Raw genomic sequence first — 20,588 nt, forward strand, 5'->3', positions numbered from 1 at the left:
TACAAGATTTTTCAACATTATAAGCAAGATTTTTGATCTTAAGTTTCAATTTGAAATAATCCGTTATATATATCTTTTATCCAATATTTTTCTAAATTTCTTGAATAATTGATTAATTGACCAAAGTAATCGATTGTATTTATGTCTTTTAATTATTATAAAAAAAAAAATGTCTAATGACTAGGTTGTAGTCAATTGTATGATTGCTTAATTGACCAAAGTAGTAGATTGTATTCCTATCTTCCATTGATTATAAAAAAAAAAAGTGTCGAGCGAAAAATGTGTCTAATAATTAGTGTTTTTACAAAATGTGTCTAATAATTAGTCTTTGTCTAGCCTTCTTAAACTCTTAAAATTATAGAAATAATTAGTTAAAAGGGATGAAATACCCCATATTTGTGAATTTATTCCCTCCAATATTTTTATTTGAAGAGTAATTCATTTTTTTTTTACATAAAAGCCCTTGACTATTTGAAATATTTATAGTGTGGTTTAAAAGAAATGATTATTTTTATAAGAAAATAATAAGAGCATTTTTGTTAAAATGAGGTAAAAAATTGATGAAAGGTTATATTTCCAAAATTGGGTTTTTAATGACCCTTTTAATTAGATAACCCAAAATTATATTGAATCCAAACTTGTTTATCTTTTCATTGTGAGCACTTTAGTCATTTCACCAGAGTTGTATTCATTCATTACATTTTGTGTTTAAAGGATCTATTGTACGAGTGGTTAAGGAATCTTATTTAAAAGGTGTTTGTTTTTTTAAATTTTTGTTGAAAACAATCTGTTTTTACACTTTAAGTTGTTTGTTTATTTGTTTTTATTTTTATTTTTTATTTTTTATTATAAATTTTTAGCTTAAAAAAATCAAAATATTTGACTTTTTTTTAATGAAAAAAATAATATATTGATTTTTCTTTACTTTTTAATATTATATAGAAATAAAATGTTATAAAAAAAAACAACCTAATACTTGATATTATTAAGTATTATTTAGTTTTAACTTATATTTGGAAGTAAGTGAAAAACAAACACCACCTTAGTGATTGTAAAAGTCTATTGAAACTTAAGAAATCCAAACTTAAAGAATAATAAGGAGAATAATGATTAAGAAAACTTTTAAAATTGTGAAATCTATCAAGGTGTGGAAGTGGATAGGTAGTTGAACCACAATAAAAACGCTTTATTTACAACATCTCTCCCCTTATTTTTTTTTCATTTTTCATCACATTCATTACTTGCATATATAAAGAGATCATCACCTAATTTACTCATTTATCGGATGATTATCTATATTTGTTAATTAGATTAACTTACGTCTTTATACTCCCTTTATGCAAGGATGAAACATAGAAAAATAAAAGATAAAAGCTTCCTTGAAGGTGACTTAATAAAAAACTATTTTTAAGAACAATTTTTAAAAACAGTTCTGAGTTGTTTTATGTTTCAAAATTCAAATATGAAAATTGTTTTTATTGATTTATTTTTCATGAAAGCCTCGTGTAAGTATCTTACTTATGCAAAAGTTTTTAAAGTATTCTATATATTTCCCATTGTTTCTCAAAACTCTTTACCACAAAAAATACCTAAACATGCCTCAAATTTATTCTAAAAAATAATATATTTTTCTTAAAGTCCATTATTAACCAAAAAAAATAGAGTTACCAAATGTGTTTTTAAGTAAGTCCTTATATTTCAATGTTAAAAATTTAATTTTATATAGAAACACATTCAACACTCATTGGGCTCAGACAGCTGAATCCAGTACAAAGCCCATCCACAGGTTTAAAATTCAGGCCCATTAATGTTGTTCATCCTGGCGGGCTTTTTGGTTCAGCCCATCTCAATTGTACCTAACAAAAAGCCCCAAAACAGGTTCCACAAATCTAAATACACTCAAATATGGAGGCTAAAATGAAAAATCCTAAAATTGAAAAAAAAAAAAGAAAAAAAGAAAAAGAAAAAAAAAGGGGCCCTTGTGAAAAGAGCAGCTACGCGGCTGCGTTCCTAAAACCCCACTCTCGTTCTCTCTTTTTCTTTGCTTCTCGCCGCTGCCGGTCGCCAAAACAGGTAAAACCCCTCTCTCGTTCTCTCTTTTTCTTTGCTTCTCGCCGCCGCCGGTCGCCAAAACAGGTAAGCGTGCATCATCTCCTCAAAACAAGTTTATCCTCTGTTTGGTTGCTGAAAAACGGAGGAAAATTAGTATGATGATGCACGACGGTCCCTTATTGGAACTGCTATATAAGATTTTCTAAGAGAACCGGAAATTCAGCCTGATCCGGATCGGTAATTTCTCAGGATTTAGTTCTGTTGATTTTTCGTTTGCTTTTTATGGAGAACAACTGAAAATACCTGGTTTTTGGTTTTAGTTTCTTTTTATTTTCCTCTAGTTTGTCCGTAGACAAACCGGGAAGCTGAGAAAATGCAGGAAAGTAAAAGAGATAAAATCTTGAATTTTCGTTACTCAGGCTGAGAAAGCTAAAACTGCTGTTTAGCCAAGTTTAACTGAATTGTTTGGCTTGATTCAGTAACAGATAGCATGATATTGCATTTTTTTCCTCCTTCTCTTCCATTTTCTCCGCTACCAAACGAAGGTTATTAGAGCTTGAGTGCTGAATCAGTTTAGTTAATGAAATGATTTACTGGATTGGCAACATATTGGCGAGCTTTAAAATTTTTAATGCTGTGACTTTCTTATACATTTTTTTTATCTCTTCTTCATCATATGTTTCATAGGATTGCCACCTTTTTTTGGCACTTCCTACTGTGATTTTGAGCTATATTATTTTCGTCATGGTAAGTTGTTTTGTTTCTTTATCAATAGGCAGTTACAGTCAATCTCCCTTAATAACGTCTTGGAACACCTCTCGTATATCTACAATTTCATTTCTAATTTGTAAATTATGAATTGTAAGGACTTTGACATTTAATTTATTCTTTTGATACAGGACCATGGGCCCATCGAATATCCGAGATTTATTAACAACCTTTAGCCCTTCTTTGGACTTCTTTGCTATCAGTTCTGGAGATGGACGAATTAAGGTACTTGAAACTTGGTTGTTGAAGAGGCTAGGAATTAAGAATGGAGATGAAGGAATCTGAGGCATTTGAACTTATTTTCATACTGTCAGTCTCCAAGAGTGATAATAGATAATTTAATGTTTTGTTTTTCACTTGTTTAACAATAATTTTGTAGGTTTTGGTCTGTTTCTTTTTACTAAATTTGATATACTTTTGGATCTTTAATGATCAGTGCTAGAATTGTTTTGTCTTTGTTTATTGTTTGAACCCTCTTCCGGTTGGTAAGCTATTTCTGAAAATCTATATTAGTTTTTAATGTATATATGAATGTTTAAGTATATTGATAGGGATATTTGTTGAAAGAGGAAACAGGTTGTTACCTGTGGTTTGTTTAGTGGTTCATGTAGATTATAATTTTACTTTTTTCTCTGTTCAGATTTGGGATACTTTGAAGGGTCAGGTTCAGACTGAATTTGCAGACATCATATCAACAGACACAACTAATTTATACAGCAAACCTGAAAGAGGGCACCTTTCAGTTGATTATACTTGCTTGAAGTGGTTGTCTCTGGACAGCAAGGTCCTTGTTTAGTTGTTTTAATTAAAATTTAATTGAAGAATTGCTTTGCCATTACATTTTTGGATTGGTAACCTATATCTTTATTTTGTCATCTGTTAATGATTGGCAGAAAAAAAGGAAGCTTCGATGTTCATTATTAGTGCTAGGAACAGGCAGCGGTGATGTTTTAGCACTTGATGTATCTGCTGGTGAGTTGAAGTGGAGAATTGGTGACTGCCATCCTGGGTGAGTTCCTTGCTAACAGCTTTCTTTCTTTTCATTATTTTTAAATGTAAAGGTACATTTTTTGTAAGTTGCTAGAGTTTTCTTTCAGTTAGTTAACTTGAGTTTGGATGCGGTATTTATCCCTCTTATAGCTTCCTGAAGGGCTTGATTCCCAGACCTGACTGTTGGAGCAATATTTTTTTTTGAACAGAGGCAAACAATTGTATTAAAAGAGAAAAACATGAGAAGGATGATAAGTCCTCCCCATGATGTACAAACCTAACCAAAAACTGAGTAAACCTCTACTAAACAAGGAAGACTATACAAAAAGGACAAAAGGCTTATACACATATGACAAACCTAGAACTTGTAGACCCAACCCTAGGGTGTTCAAATCGACAGCCAACTAAGTTGAATTACACTCAAAGGATACGGTTTAAAAATGTCTGTACAATAAGCCCAAAAGGAAACATAGAACTGAAGCGAATCCCACATAATCTCCGGCGTCCTCAAAGTACCCTTGAAAATCCTAGCATTCCTCTCTCTCCTCACAATCCACAACAAGGAGAGACATGCTATCCTCCAAAGAGTCCTGTCTTTGATAGAATTTCTAAAACACTTGAAGGAAATCATCATCATATTGTAAATATTGCCTAGTTGAACCCAATCCATCCTAGCCTAAGAAAAAAAATCCTATGCCATGAATAAAAACCAATCCTACTGTGGAGCAATATTCAAACTTTCTTTCATTCTAACATATCTTGACACAAATTTCCTAGACAATTTCATGCTTCATACTTAATTAACCCTTGATTCCTTCTAATTAATGCAATATAGCAAGTATTATTAGGAGGCTTGGTTAGTAGGAAGTTTGGGGAGGAAGAAGGAGGGTGGTGTACTAGGGATGTGAGGGAAGGGTTTAGTGTGGGATTTTGAAAGGAAATCAAGAAGGAAGAGTCTCTTTTGCAAAACAAAGTTGTATTTTTTGTGGGGGATGGTAGAAGAGTGAAATTTTGGAAAGACAAATGGTGCAAGAACATTGCTCTTTGTGATTCTTTATCCTCTTTGTATGCCTTAACAACTTCTAAAGAGGCTTGGTTAGTGGAGTTGTGGGACTCAACGAGCGTGGAAGGGGGTTGGACTGTTGGAGTCCTAGGTTCTCTAGGCCTTTCAATGATTGGGAAGTGGAGGAGGTGGGGAAGTTACTAGTGACAATACAAAGAAGGTGGCTTAATCCTAATTTGGAAGATAGGGTGCTGTGGAAAGAGACTAAGGACGAGATTTTTTTTTGTAAAATCTCTTTATAGTGCTCTAGATTCAAGAAGTGCTATTCAGTTTTCAAAGAACATCATTTGGAGCCCTTGTGTTCCTACTAAAGTGGTTTTTTTTGCTTGGGAAGCCTCTTGGGGTAAGGTGTTAACTTTGGATCAACTTAAAAAGAGGGGGTGGACTTTAGCTAATAGATGCTTCCTTTGTTGTGCGGAAGAAAAGTTTATTGATCATATTCTAATTCATTGCACCAAGGCAAGAATTTTATGGGAGTTATTGTTTGCTCTTTTTGGAGTGATGTGGGTGCTTCCTTATTTGGTTAGAGATACCCTTCTTGGTTGACATGGTATCAACATGGGCAAGAAGCGTAGTAAGGTGCGGATGACAGCCCCCTTATGTCTTTTTTGGGTGGTTTGGAAGGAAAGAAATATAATTGCTTTTGAAAATGAGGAGCTTTCAATTCATAGGATGAAAAATTCTTTTGTATGTAATTTTTGGTTTTGGACTAAGTTGATTATAGATGAAGGACCTCTTCCTTTAATCAACCTTTTTGATTGGTTGGGTTCTAGATGAGGACTGGTAATATTTTGTATCTCCTCTTCTTTTTGTTTTTGCTTTTTGGCGCCTCTTGTATGCCCCTGTATGCTTTGGGTCAACCTTAAGGCGCCCTTTCTTCTAATATATATATATTTTTTGTGTTTACTTATAAAAAAAAAAAATAGCAAGTATTATTAGGACCAAAGGATGAACCTTGTTTTTCAAAACTTTTTTGTTCTTCTAATATCTATAATCTCATTTATTTATCTGCAATTTGAATTGCATCAAATTCCTTCTTATGATTGATTCTTAAATTAGATACAGTGATGTGATATACTAATGCACATTTTCTGTCTAAAGTACATAGAAGACATGGTAGAAAATGAGGAATTGAGTTAAGCCATTACTATTCAATTCAAATTATATTGCTGTGACCGGATGGTGAGACCAAAAAAGTTTATTGTGTTTTAGGTGATGGAATGCCATTTGTAGCATGCTGGTCTCTCTCTCTCGCTCTCTCTCTCACTCTGAGAATTTAATGGACAAACTCTATTAATTAAATGGATGATGCGGGCTGAATATTCATAATGTTAAAACACAGCATTTACACTTGGAATGCCTGATCAACCGGATTTGCTTCTACAATGTGCAGGGGTGTTAGTGCTATTTCATGTTCTACTGATGGTTCATGCATTTATGCTGCTGGAGCTGATGGGATGATTTCCAAAATCGATTCCAGTGCAGGAAACCTATTGGGGAAGTTTAGAGCTTCTACAAAGGCAATATCATCTATGTCTGTTTCGTCAGGTCTTTGCCCTTAGCTTTTGAGTTGCTGTTGCTTTATTTTATGTAGAAGCAAACACATTATTCGATGGTAAATTAGTGTTTGATTGTCAACTGAATTAAATATTTTATGAAGAATGTCACTGATAAAAAAAAAAAAAAAATTTTATGAAGAATGTCATGTGGAATGATGGAGCTCATGTCTTGAAGATGGCTCTATGGTTACTATTAAATGAATACACAAAATGGACAATTTACTAATATTACAAGAATAAAGCATTAAAAGCCACTGGGAAGACAGGAAATTGTCTATGCTGGAAACCAGAATGCAAGATTTTTCAGTATGCTGATTACTCTTCTTTTTATGATAATGCCACTTGGATGGGAATTTGTCCACCTCAGATGGAAAGGTATTGGCGACTGCAGCTGCTCAATTAAAGATCCTCAATTCTTCTGATCACAAGAAGATACAGAAGTTTTCTGGTCATCCTGTGAGTCCTATTCAGTTTTTATATTTCTTATCAAGTTTACTCCTATTTCATCTCATTCAAAACAATCAACCTGATGTGTGGAGTAAACTGGTTATCTTTTTTATTTTCTGTTCATAGTTGAGTAAATTATCTCTTCACTCATTAACAGGGAGCTGTTCGCTGTATGATCTTTACTGATGATGGGGAGTACATCCTATCATCTGCTATTGGTGAGAGATATATTGCAGTTTGGAGAATTGATGGTAGCAAAAAACAGTCAGCCAGCTGTGTTCTTGCAATGGAGCACCCTGCTGTCTTCCTAGATAGCAGGTGCATTGACAATGGGGATACAGATAAGTCAGGCTTATATGTCTTGGCTATTTCTGAAATTGGTGTTTGTTATTTTTGGTATGCAAAGAATATGGAGGACTTACGTAATACAAAGCCCACAAAAGTTTCAGTATCTCTTGAAGACAACTTCTCTAAGAATCACAAGGGTTCATTGCCTACAATATTTGCTGCGAAATTACAAGGTGTTGTCAAACCTGCATCAGGTGATGTATTTGTTGCCTATGGTTCACTAGTAAAGCCGTCATTTCAGAAAGTCATAGTGCATTCTGGCACAGACATCAAGATAAACATCTCCCAGGATGGTATCCTTCTACCAATGGACCAGTCTCATAAATCTAAGAAAGGGCTTGGTGTGAAAGATGGAGGTAAGGCTTGATCAAAATTTTTACTATTGACTCTGTTTTAATTAGTTGAACACTACAGTATGGATCCTAATGTCTTAGAAACCTGTACAAAAGTTTTGGAAATTCATATTTTATTTACAATGAAGTTTTTCTTTCATAGAATAAACTAGGTTTTATACAAAAATGATTTGCTTCTGATCAAACTTGATACACCTGGATGGTAGTGGTCTCTTGCTGCCCATTTCTTTGACCATTTTCCTTATCTTTTATGGTTCCATAAAAATATCAAAGATGGGTGAAAAAGGGCAATCTTAATCTTTGGCATGGAGATTCTTTAGGTGGGAGCCATCAACTCCTGTGAAATCTTCTTATTTTTAGTATTTGTTTGATTTTTTTTTTTTTGATAAGTAAGCAGATATTAGATTAAAAAGGCAAAAAGCCACACAGCATACAGGACGTATACAAAGCAGCCAAACCCAAAAACCAGAAGAAGCCCACAACCACACCTACCCTCAAGTGGACGCTAGCCACTCTAGAAAACCTAAGAGTGAAGAGGACTCCTCTCCAATATACACCCTAGCCCAACTCCACAGATTACATACAAAAGAATTTTTGAGTTTCTGTATAGATAAGAATCCCCCCCTAAAAGCTAATCTATTCTTTTCCTTCCAAACCGTCCAAAAAATACACAACGGGATGGAAATCCAAGTCTTTTTCCTTTTTTTCCCCACAAAAGAACCCCTCCAACTGAAAAGCATATCTTTAATCGTTTATGGAAACACCCACTGAATGCCAAACAAGACTAGGACAATCTCCCAAAGAACCCGGATCACTGTACAATGTAGAAGAATGTGATTTACAGTTTCTTCTTCACACCCACACAAAAAACATCGGTTAGGGAGCTGCCACCCCCTTATTTTGAAGCCTATCCAGGGTTAGAACCTTCCCCCACGTGACCTCCCAAGCAAAAAACACAACTTTAGTTGGGACCTTGTCCACCCAAATGCACTTTTTCGGAAATACAATATCATTTGAATCAACAAGCAGATTGTAAGCCTCCTTAACCCTAAAAATGCCACTTCCCCCACCTTTCCAGAAAACCGAATCCTCCTCTGAAGAAATTTTGTAGTCCCTTAGCATAGACAGCAAATTACCTACCAAATCCACCTCCCAATCATTAAAGTCTCTAGAGAAACTGATGTTCCAACTTCCTTGGCCAAAATTAGGGTCCCAAACTTCATTAACCGTTGCATTCCTATGAGCTGCCAATTCGAATAAAAGGGGGAAAATTTGAGACAGCGCTGCATTGCCGCACCAATGGTCAGTCCAGAACCTAACTTTGGTCCCTTTACCCACCTTGAACTCTATGTTATCCCAACACCAATCAGCCTCCTTCAGAATCTCCTTCCAAACTCCCACTCCAAACGTCCCACGAGCCTCATTAGTCCTCCAACCAAGGCCCTCTTGACCAAACTTCTCCATAATCACCTTCTTCCAAAGCTTATCCTTTTCAAAGGCAAACCTCCATAACCATTTTCCCAGCAAAACCTTATTCAAAAGGGCAATCCTCCTAATGCCAAGACCCCCCTTCTCCTTTTGAGCACACACCACCTCCCAATTAATTAAGTGAACTTTCCTTTCCAAGCTTCCCCCTCCCCAAAGGAAGTCTCTTTGTAGCTTTTCGAGCCTTCTTGCCACCATCTTGGGCATTCGAAAGAGGGACAATTGGTAAATTGGCATGCTGGCCAGTGTGCTCTTAATGAGGGTAACCCTCCCGTCTTTGGAAATATATTGCCTTTTCCACAAGGCTAATCTTCTCCTCATTTTCTCCTCCACCCCATCCCACATCGAGGAAGCCTTGTGGGAAGCCCTTAACGGCAGCCCCAAATACACATTGGGCAAATACCCCACCCTACAACCTAGCTCCACGGCCATCTCCTCAATCTCTTCCACCTCGCCAACTGGAATTAACTCACTTTTGGCTAAATTTATCCTTAACCCAGACGCAGCCTCGAACCAAGCCAGAATCCAGCTTAGAAAAGTCATGTTTTCTTTCCTTGCTTCACAAAAAATAATTGTGTCATCCGCAAAAAGCAAATGAGAGACATTTAACTCCATCCTGCTCCTCCCCCAAAATCTGCAGCCTGAAAAGAAACCCCCGACAGCAGCCCTTCTTAAAAGTGCACTAAGCACTTCCATACCCAAGACAAAAAGGTAAGGAGAAAGGGGGTCTCCCTGACGCAACCCCTTGGTGCTTGAAAAGAAGCCTGTTGGCACTCCATTAACAAGAACAGAGAATTTGGCAGTTGAAATGCACCACCAGATCCACTCCATCCACCTAGACCCAAAGCCCAATTTACACAGAATCTTCATAAGAAAATCCCAATTTATGCTGTCATAGGCTTTTTCAATGTCCAGTTTACAAATCAACCCTTTCTCCTTGCGTTTTTGCCAAGTATCAATCACCTCGTTAGCTATAAGCGAAGCGTCCAATATTTGTCTCCCCTTCACAAACGCATTTTGGTCCAAGGAAACCACCCTTCCTAGGACCTTCTTCAGCCTATTTGCCAACACCTTAGCCAAAAGCTTGTACAATCCCCCTAATAGGCTGATCGGCCTAAAGTCACCCAAATCCTCGGCGCCTCCTTTCTTTGGAATAAGAACCAGAAACGTTGTATTCAAGCTCTTTGCAAAAGATCTTTGGTCATAAAATTCCTTGAATAACTCCAGGATCTCCTCCTTCACAAAGTCCCAGCATTCTTGCCAAAAAGCTACTGTAAACCCATCCGGGCCTGGGGCTTTGTCCCCATCCATATCCATCAAGGCAGAATGTATTTCATCTTCAGAGAAAGGTAACTCCAAATTTCCAGCTTCTTGACTACTTAAATGACTTAGATGCAACCCCTCTATGTCAGCTTTCCAGCCTGACTCTTCTGAGAGAAGCTGCTGAAAGGCATTGACAATCCCCTCCTTCACCTCCTGCTCCTCCGACAGCCATACCCCATTAATCTTGATTCTGTCCAATGTATTATTTCTTTGGTGTGCGTTTGCCATTCGATGGAAGTAGCCTGTGTTCTTATCCCCTTCCTTTAACCAAAGTTCCCTGGACAGTTGCCTCCAATGGAGTTCTTCCAGCAACACCCACTTCTGATAGGTTTCCTTGGCTTCTTTCTTTAGCTCTGTCTCCCTCTCTGAAAGGATCCTCTCATTTTCCACCCCATCCCAGTGCTCTACTTGATGGAGAGCTAAGTTTTTGTTAACTTCCAACCGACCAAATACATCCCTATTCCACACTTTGATCTTCTTCTTCAACTCCTTCAACTTTGAGGCCAGTCTGAAGCTGGCATTCCCTCTCACCACAGTCTCCTGCCACCACCCCCGAAGCAAGTTCTTAAACCCAACAACTTTAAGCCACATATTTTCGAACCTAAACGGGGAGGGACCCCTCCTAAGACCTCCGCACTCCAGCAAAATGGGAAAGTGGTCTGAAGTGGGTCTTGGCAGCCTGCTCTGAATCACCCCACTGAAATGATCAAGCCAATTCTGGGTCACCAAGAATCTGTCGAGCCTAGCCCACGACTGACTCTCCCTACCCCCATTCCAAGTACACCTCCCCCCTTGCAAAGGAAGGTCAATCAGCTCAAGCTCGTCCACCATCTGGGCGAATCTTCTCATCGCCCCAGTAATCCTTCCTTGCCTGCTTCTTTCCCCTTGAAAGAGGGTAATATTGAAGTCCCCCCCTAAGCACCAAGGAACATCCCAAAGACCTCTAATCGCTCCTAGCTCCTCCCACAAACAATCCCTTTCCTCTCTAGAGAAAGGTCCATACACTCCTGTGAACATCCAAATTAGACCATCTTCTACATTCCTGACTCTACAGGAAATTGAGAATTGGCCCACCTCCACATCGAGCACATCCAACGTCCTTTTATCCCAACATACCAAAATCCCTCCTGCAGAGCCTGAAACTTCTAAGGCCCCCCAACCTAGGAACCTACCCATACCCAAGCTTCTCATCACACCCTCCGACATAGCTTGAATTTTTGTTTCTTGGAGGCAGAACACATCCACCCGCTGGCTTCTAATCAGGGCCTTAATCACCTTCCTTTTGGAACTATCATTAGCTCCACGGACATTCCAACTCAATAGTCTTAACTTCATAGGACTTCTAAGATTTGACACCCTCTTCCTTGCCTACCACCAATCTGTCTTTTCCCTCCTTCGTAGTTGATAGAACACTCTAGTCTTCTTAACTCCCTCTCAAATTTAGATTTTTCCAACAAAGATTTACTATGGATTCTTTCCCTTCTCTTTCTAATTTTAACCAGAAAGTCCATGATATCCTTCTCCAGTCCCTCTGTGGAGAACCCCAAGAAATTGCTGAACCTAGCCAAATCACTCTCCTCCCAACTGGCCTCCTCCCAATCTCTACCTTCTTGAGGCTTAGATTGATCTGGTCTCAATTCCGCTCTGCTTACTTCACTGCAACCGTTGTTTGCCTCCACCAGCTCCCACTGAGTAACGGTTTTACCCTCCGTGAAGCCCGAAGCATTGAGCATACATAACGGCGTTTCCCCCTGGACGGTCTCACACACGGTCCCAGAATAGTCGTAATACTCCCTTTCAGGAGTCCGACCATGAAAAAAAGAGAAAGGGGAAGAGAATCCAGAGACTAATGCTCCTTTAAGATTAAAAGCATTCCCATACCTCGAAGCTTCCTCAATTAGGGCAAGATCAGTCTTTGATTTCTCCACAACTTGGATTTCTATTTCAAATTGCTTTCTTAAGCCATCCTTCTCCCAGAAAATGGAAGACTCTGATTTTGGCCATCCCAAGCAGTTTGGATCTAGTCTCTTTGAAGAAGTGGCCTCTCCCACTTGGGCTTTGCCCACTGGCACTGAATGGGGCTGAACCCTTACCAGCCCAGGCTCCTCATTTAATCCATTATCCTTGGTCTGCCCAGAATCCTTCCTTGTGCACAGCCCATTAAGACACGGCCCAAAAGAACCAAAAGCTAAATCCACTTCTAGACTAGGGAGAGGGACCTCAACTGGGCCCTTCTTGGGGGAGCCACCCAGCAATGGCCTGCCTCCACGGGTCCGGCCCAACACCCCATCATGGCTCCGAATAGAGCCCATAGGACGCCCTGACCCATACGTCTGACTCTGCATCCCATCTGCAGACTGAATCATGACCTCGAGCCTCGTGTCGTTACCCTCCTCCACCACGCGCTTCCCCGCGCGTGTATCTGCCTCACCCCCAATGTCGACATCTACCACAGCTCTCTTCCCGCTTTTTTCAGTCGGAAAAATCCTCAGAAGCGGTCTGACTTCCCACCACAGGGTTAGCACATAGCACCTCTCATCAACCCAAATTTCCACCGCATTAGGAAGCTCGTCACCGTTTACCTTCACCAGTATCCGGGCCCACTGCAACTCCTCCAGCTTCTCCGTTTGCGTGTCGACTGCCAAGAATCCCCCACATTCCTCCCCTACTCTTCTCAGAATGTCCCAGTCCCATAACGAGACCGGTAACCCCACTATCCTCACCCAAGCCTCGCTTCTAGCTTCCCCTTCCATCACACACCCCGTTTCGGGGCTCCATTTTTCCACGCGTAAGAAAGTCCCCCCAACCGACATTTTCCCAGAGTTGATTTTGATGCATACAATTAGATCATTTGATTGTTTAATTTTTATTTTATTTTATTTTTTGTCTTTTATAATGTTTCATCCATGTGTCCTCAGGAATGGTTTTTCTCAGTGTTCTCCAAGTCTTCTCTTTACAATTTTGGCTTGATTTGATGTTTATGGTTTGTTAGTCTGAAAGTTTTCGTATTTTTTTTTGAAATATCAAATAGTTGTTGTATGGATGGTAAAAAGAAATGGAAATTTTTACATTTATCCCTATAGTCCCATGTGAAAATTTTTAATTTTTGTTCTACATTTTATATGGATCACTAAATACTTGTTTAATTATTTGACAGTTACTGCTTTAGACCGTGCAAATGCTGAAGAAGCCTTGCTTCCAATCCCCAAGATTTTTGATTTTCATGAAAAAAATAAAAGATATCAAAACTCAAATATTGACCCCGATGAGATAATGGCTGATGATTTGATGAATGTCAGGAGTCAAAATAAGGCTGTGGAAAGCAAAGGTACGCTTAACTTTCTTCCAGAGCAGTTTCCTAATTTTAGCTACACAACTCTTATGTAATTTGTTGGTAGAGTCACTGAATTATTGGTTGCTTTCACTGGGGCAATCTCCATTTTATTGGGGGCCTACAATGGTTCCTTGACCATTAATATTTTCTTCAAGATGGTTTGTTGAGCCTGATCATCCTGAAGGATGTCTATAAGAATGGTTACATAAATCAAATGGTTTTGATGGAAATTTGGTTTTAGATCTCTCCTCACACTAAAAGCAATGACATGTTCTTGTGGTACTTTGGTCTATCCCGTATTTCCTTTTGCATATGCTTGGAGACACAATATAGACTCTACTGCCATTTGGTAGAGGAAAGGAAAATTCAAGAAACACTAATGGAAGTTGGAACTAGGAAGCTGGATTTTGACCTCAAGATGGAGGAAGAAGCAGAGAGGAGGTAAAATTAAATGAACTGAATGTGGTTGGCAGAATTTTGAATTTAAATCCTACCTCATGTTTAAGGCTCATATTCATGAAATAAAGTTGCCTTCCTGTGGTTATTTGCTCTACTCAACAAGAGAGCAAGTTACCCATTGAAAAGTTGGATTTTCAGTTCACCATTAACAATATTTATTGACAAGAGGATGAGGATGGCAATGGGCTTGGATTTTGATGTAAGAATATGCCATCTTTAATAAATATGATCATAAATCCTGTTTTGTGTTTGGTAATTGATGTTTTATGGGTTTGTTCCACTGCTTTTGTTGATGGAAGCAGTGTGGACTTTTATGTCTTCAGAAGGGTTGTGTGTTGAGTTAATATCCTGAATTTTGTGCAATCTAATGAATTTCCTTGAGCTGTCTGGAGTTGTTGGTGGCATTGTAAATATCTTGATATCTTAATATTTGGTGTATATCTCAATGTTAGACTCTTGTTTAAGTTGAGCAAATTCTTGACAAACTCAGATGTGCACAAATCAACAATAAACTTCTCTTTCAGAATTTCCCTTCCTGTTAAAACTACTTGAATTGTGACTTCAACTTTTGGTATAGTGGAAAAGGTTCTCAAAGTATATGGTCATAATATTTTTGTACTTAACTACTCCTGTTAGGGAGTTACCCTTCAGGGATTTTGCTTCTTCCTGGTCCAATTTTTTTTGTTATGTTAGTACATGCAGATGGCTTGGAATCAGTTGAAGCTTCCAATGAAACTTCTTGTTTGGAGGAGCAGCTGAGATCATTAGGGTTGCTTGATAACAAAGATGATCTTACATCCAATTCAATGCTTAATTCTAGAAAATTTAAGGGTATCAGTCTTGAAGAAAATATGCCTCCAAAGAAGGTGTGTTTCTTTGCGGAAATAGAAAAGAGATTGCTAGTGGTGTATTTTTGGTTTCATGTGTTTGTTTTTTCTATTTCAGTTTGTCTTATGACTCTTTCTCTATATATCTTCTCCATCAGATGAGGGCAGCTGTTTCGTCTATAATACCTGGCGATGCATATGAGTTGTTGAAAGTCTTGGTGACTATGTGGCAATCAAGGTATGTGCCTCTATTCTTGCAACATATGCCCTTTTTTGTTTTCTTTATCTAGGGATCCCTAAGTTTATAATTTGAATTCCCATATAATGTGGCAATCATCTATTTCTTTTCTTTTCTTTTTCTTTTTATTTAGGTAAGTTGATTTTTTTTCCATATTCAACTGATAGTGTATGATGCACCGGGTGATGTCTGAGCATGAATATAAGCAAAGTTGTTGACTTATAAAAACTATTATTCTTTTACACAAAAATAAAATATTTTTTTTTTTGATAGATAAACACAGAAAAATTATATTAAAAAGAGGGAAGCAAGAAGGGAACCCAAAGCATACAGGAAGTATACACGAGAGGCCCCAAAAACAAAAAGCACAAGGAAGCATACACTCACCAACCCTCAATTAGAGCCCAACCAATCTACAAAATTAATTAAGGAGTGGGGCTCTCCATCTAAACAAGACTTAGTCCAAGAGGAAAGATTACAAACGAAGGAGGTTTTCAATCTTTGGATCGACAAAGCCTCATTGTCAAAAGCTATCCTATTTATTTCTTTCCACATCGTCCAAAATAAACAAAGGGGGGCTGCCCGCCAAATCTTCCCACGCTTCTTGTCTACAAAGGAAACGGACCAGCCAAGGAGAGTGTCTTTAACTGTGAGCTGAAGAACCCAATTAACCCTAAACATCGTAAACATAAGATTCCACAACACCTTCGCCTTGGGGCAATGAATAAGGATGTGGTTAATAGTCTCCTCATCATCACAACATAAGAAGCATCTGTTTGCTAGAGACCAGCCCCTCCTTTTGAGATGATCTTGGGTTAGGACCTTCCCCTAAGAAGCTTCCCAAGCAAAAAAACCCACCTTAGTAGGCATGCAAGGGCTCCATATGATTCTCCACGGAAACGGGACTGCACCACCAGAATCCAGAGTATTGTAAAGGGATTTTACAGAGAAACTCCCATTCTTAGAAGCATTCCACACCACTTTATCCTCCATCCCAACATTGAGCCTCTTTCCTTGAAGGACCGAAAGGAGACTCGCCACCACCTCCAGCTCCCAGTCATTAAAAGACCTAGAGAAACAAGGATTCCATCCCCCTGCATCCCCCATATAATCCCAACAATCCTCTACCCACGCATCTTGGGAAACCGCAAAGGCAAACAGAGAAGGAAAAGCCTCACATAGGGGAGTGTTTCCACACCAAATGTCCTTCCAAAATTTCACCCTTCTACCATCCCCTACAGTGAAGGAAGCGTTTTTAAACAACAAAACGCCTTCCTTTCTAATTTCCTTCCACAACCCCACCCCATAGCCTTCCCTAACCTCACAAGAGATCCACCCTCCTTCTTCCCCATACTTCGAGCTGATAACAAGTTTCCAAAAGAATCTCTTTCAGCCGCAAAGCGCCAGCTCCATTTACACAACAGGGCCCTATTGAGGATAGAAAAATTTCTGATCCCCAATCCACCCTTCATTTTTTGAGAGCGCACCACATCCCAATTTACAAGGTGAGGCCTCTTCTCCAACGCACCCCCTCCCCAAAGGAAATCCCTTTGGATTTTCTCAAGCCTCAATCTTACAACTCTTGGGATACGCATCAAGGACATAAGATAAATCGGCATGCTAGCCAAAGTGCTCCGAATGAGAGTGAGTCTCCCCCCCTTAGAAATAAACTGCCTCTTCCATAGAGCGAGTCTCTTCCTCATCCTTTCTTCCACACCATCCCACACAACCACTGATTTGTGAGGAGCACCTAGAGGCAGCCCCAAGTAAGTGGAAGGAAGAGACCCCACTTTGCAGCCCAATTTAGAAGCCAAGACCTCAGCATTCTCAACACTTCCCACCGGCAGAATTTCACTCTTTTCCAAGTTAATATTCAGACCAGAAATGGCTTCAAACCACATTAAAAGCCAGCTTAGAACAACCATTTGGTCTTGGGAGTCCTTGCAAAAGACCAGCGTATCATCCGCAAATAATAAATGAGATACTTGAATCCCATTTCCACCCCTTCCCCTTAGTCTGCAGCCGGAAAGGAAGCCCCCCCTAATCGCTTTGTTAATGAGGCAACTTAAGGCCTCCATTCCTAAGACAAACAAGTAGGGGGAAATGGGGTCCCCTTGCCTTAACCCTCGAGTGCTTTGGAAGAAACCCGCTGGTGACCCGTTAATCAGAACTGAGAAAGAGGCAGTGGAGATGCACCACTTGATCCAGCCGGCCCACTTCTCCCCAAAGCCCATTTTTTGCATCACTAACATCAGAAAATCCCAGTTAATATGGTCATAAGCCTTCTCTAGGTCCAGCTTGCATAACACACCAGCTTCATCCCCTTTCAGCATCGAGTCTATGGCCTCGTTAGCAATTAACGCTGCGTCAAGGATTTGCCTTCCTTCAACAAAGGCATTTTGGGCCGAAGACACCACCTTACTCACTACTTTCTTCAGCCTATTGGCTAGAACCTTGGCGAGAATCTTGTACAGACCACCCACCAAGCTGATGGGTCTATAGTCACGTAAATCCTCAGCCCCACCTTTCTTGGGGACTAAAACCAGAAACGTGGAGTTGAGACTTCTAACGAATTTTCCCCTCTCAAAAAAATCCTTAAAGAAGCCCATAATTTCGTCTTTGACAAAATCCCAACAAAACTGCCAGAAGGCAATGGGAAATCCATCCGGTCCAGGAGCCTTGTCCCCATTTAGCTCCGAAAGGGCCAGATACACTTCTTCCAAAGAGAACATCTCCTCCAGCCTGACAGCCTCCTCTCTTCCAATACTATCAAACTCCAAGCTGCTCATACTCGGGTGCTAGCCACCAGGATCCGATAACAGATCCTGATAGGCCCTCACCACTCCCCTTTGAATATCTTGCTTGTCTGAAAGCCAAATACCTCTGACTTTAATCTTTTTCAAACAATTCCTTCTACTGTTAGAGTTCGCCATCTTATGAAAGAACCCCGTGTTCTTATCTCCTTCCTTCAACCATATTTGTCTTGATTTCTGCTTCCACGAGATTTCCTCCATAATCGCCCACTTTTTAAACTCCTCCTTGGCCTCCTTTCTAGCCTCTAACTCCTGCTCGTTTAACGTTCTCTGCCTCTCCTGATCATCCCAGAAAGAAACTCTGCCCAAAGCCATCCTCAAATTTACTCCCACTTTACCAAAGACTTCCTTATTCCAATTCTTCAGCTTAACTTTTAAAGCCTTTAGTTTTTCTGTGAGGACAAAGCTATATGAACCACTGCAATTAAAACCTTGCCACCAACCCCTCAGAAGCTCCTTAAATCCCTCATCCTTCAACCACATATTCTCAAAACGGAAAGGGATAGGACCTCTCCTAACACCACCCCCATCTAAGAGGATTGGGTAATGGTCAGACACAGGCCTTGGTAGTGTGCACTGAGACACTCCACTAAAATGGTTTTCCCAATCCTCCGAAATCAGGAAGCGATCCAATCTCGACCAGGATTGGCCATTTAACCCCCCACTCCACGTATAAGGACCCCCCTGAAGAGGCATATCTCTTAAAGCCAACTCATCTAGCACCTCTGAAAACCTTCTCATAGGACCAGATAGTCTTCCAACTCTACTCCGTTCACTGGGAAATCTAATAACATTGAAGTCCCCACCGATGCACCAGGGATCAGACCACAAACCTCGAATAACACCTAACTCTTCCCCAAAAGGTTCTCTAAACCTTTTCATAGTAGGTCCGTAGACCCCTGTGAAGAACCACATAAACCCATCCTCGCAATTCTTAAATTGACACGAGATTGAGAAGATTCCCACTTCCAGGCCTACTAGCTCCAAAACTCTCTTATCCCAGAAAACCACCACCCCTCCAGCTGCCCCTCTTGCATCCACAGCTCCCCAACCTAAGAATCTTCCCACGCCAAGACTGTGAATAACCCCTTGGGACATTTCTTGGATTTTGGTCTCCTGCAAGCACACCAAATCCACCTTTTGTGATCTGATTAGGGCCTTGATAACCTTCCTTTTACTTCTGTCATTGGCCCCTCTGACATTCCATGATAGAATCTTTAGCTTCATCTAACTGTCGAGATTCTAACCCCTCCTTCTCTGACCACAGATTTCTTCTTTCTTGCCCCAGTATAATTGATAGACCACTCAAGTTTTTTCAATTCCCTATCAAACTTAGTGGTCCTTGACGTGCCCTTCTTCAGATTTTGCTATCTTCTTCTCTTAGTCCTTAGGAGCAAATTCAGAACTTCGCCTTCAAACCCGTCCGTGGAGAAGCCCAAGAATTTGCTAAACCTCGCCAAGTAATTGTCGTCCCACCGGCACCCATCTAGATCCTGAAACATCCCCTCAAACTCCCCCCCCAGTCCTTCTCCAGCCACTTGCTTCTCACCCTTAGAGACTAGCACTCCCTTGCTACCATCAGCCAAAATAATACTCAACGAAGTCTGCTCCTCTTCGATGCCCTCAGAAAACGAAACACCAGTGGTCCCCTCATTCATCGTCACCCGTTCAAAAGAAGAAGAAGAAGGAGAAGAGAGATCCCGACCCCCCAAAGGAATATGACAGAGATCGACATACCTGGAAGCCTCTTCGCATAGAGCTTCGTCAGTCAGGAACCCCCGATCCATCATCTGAGAGGAAACTCGCGCCATCGAGTCTCGCGGCAGCCCGACGAGGGGATCGACTTCTCCTCTTGCGTCTTGACTAGCACCCCTGGAGATGGGAATCGGCTGCAGAAACTGAGCCCTAGGGAGCGAGGAAGGGGTCTCGAAACCATCAAAGACCTCATCTAACAAAGCCCCAGCTTGGACAGGCCCACAGGCCTCACCCGACATCCCCACACTAAAGGAGCAGGGATTGGGCCTTGGACCCCGGCCCAAATCGATCCTATAAAAGACTTGGGCTTCCCCACAGCTTAAAGCTGAAGGGCCAGAGCTCTTGCTTGGGCCTTCCTGCCCACTTCCGCAGTTGACCAAACTGATGGGAGAAGACTCCCTACCCCTTCCCACTAGGTCGGCTGGGCCACCAGCCCATCTCCTCTCAACAGTCCCATCTGCAGAGGCTTCAACAGAGGGAAGGAGAGTTTTTCCTCCATTACACGCCACGTCTCGTACCTCCACCTGCAACCCCAACTGCTCCACCCCCTTCCTTTGACTCCCACAGCAAGCCACCCGAAGAGGCCCATCAACTTCTTCACCTGCCCTTAACCCGCTTTTCTCGGAGGAGCTTCCCGCCGGTACCACCTGTGAGAACCAAGGAGCAGATTCCCACCATAGATGAAGGGCAAAGCACCCTGTCCCCAAAGCTATATGAACTGAGCTAGGGACCTCCCAATCCACACGCTTCACCAAAATCCTCGCCCATTGCAGC

At 40.4% G+C, this 20,588-nt stretch overlaps 1 protein-coding gene across 13 annotated transcripts in view; it reads left to right on the forward strand.

Moving 5' to 3' along the window:
- Positions 1-1,948: 1,948 nt before the first annotated feature.
- LOC100251740 (uncharacterized) overlaps positions 1,949-20,588 on the forward strand; it is a 28,480-nt gene continuing 9,840 nt past the window's right edge. For 5 of the 13 annotated variants that reach the window (XR_009465611.1, XR_002030077.1, XM_059736695.1 and 2 more), the window contains exons 1-10: positions 1,949-2,073; positions 2,952-3,045; positions 3,461-3,604; positions 3,714-3,829; positions 6,267-6,421; positions 6,800-6,888; positions 7,037-7,583; positions 13,546-13,716; positions 14,875-15,047; positions 15,167-15,246. Coding sequence is in view for 9 of the 13 variants with exons in the window: in XM_059736695.1 (XP_059592678.1) it covers positions 2,956-3,045; positions 3,461-3,604; positions 3,714-3,829; positions 6,267-6,421; positions 6,800-6,888; positions 7,037-7,583; positions 13,546-13,716; positions 14,875-15,047; positions 15,167-15,246 (1,565 nt within the window). In the remaining 4 variants the exon portion in view is untranslated. Of the gene's footprint in view, positions 2,800-2,951; positions 3,046-3,460; positions 3,605-3,713; positions 3,830-6,266; positions 6,422-6,799; positions 6,889-7,036; positions 7,584-13,545; positions 13,717-14,874; positions 15,048-15,166; positions 15,247-20,588 lie in introns of all 13 variants that reach the window. The other 8 variants (XR_009465612.1, XM_059736698.1, XM_010651256.3 and 5 more) reach the window with 6 other exon arrangements.

The sequence above is a fragment of the Vitis vinifera genome, chromosome 5 (genome assembly GCF_030704535.1).
Source record: "Vitis vinifera cultivar Pinot Noir 40024 chromosome 5, ASM3070453v1".
NCBI classification, from domain to species: Eukaryota; Viridiplantae; Streptophyta; class Magnoliopsida; order Vitales; family Vitaceae; genus Vitis; species Vitis vinifera.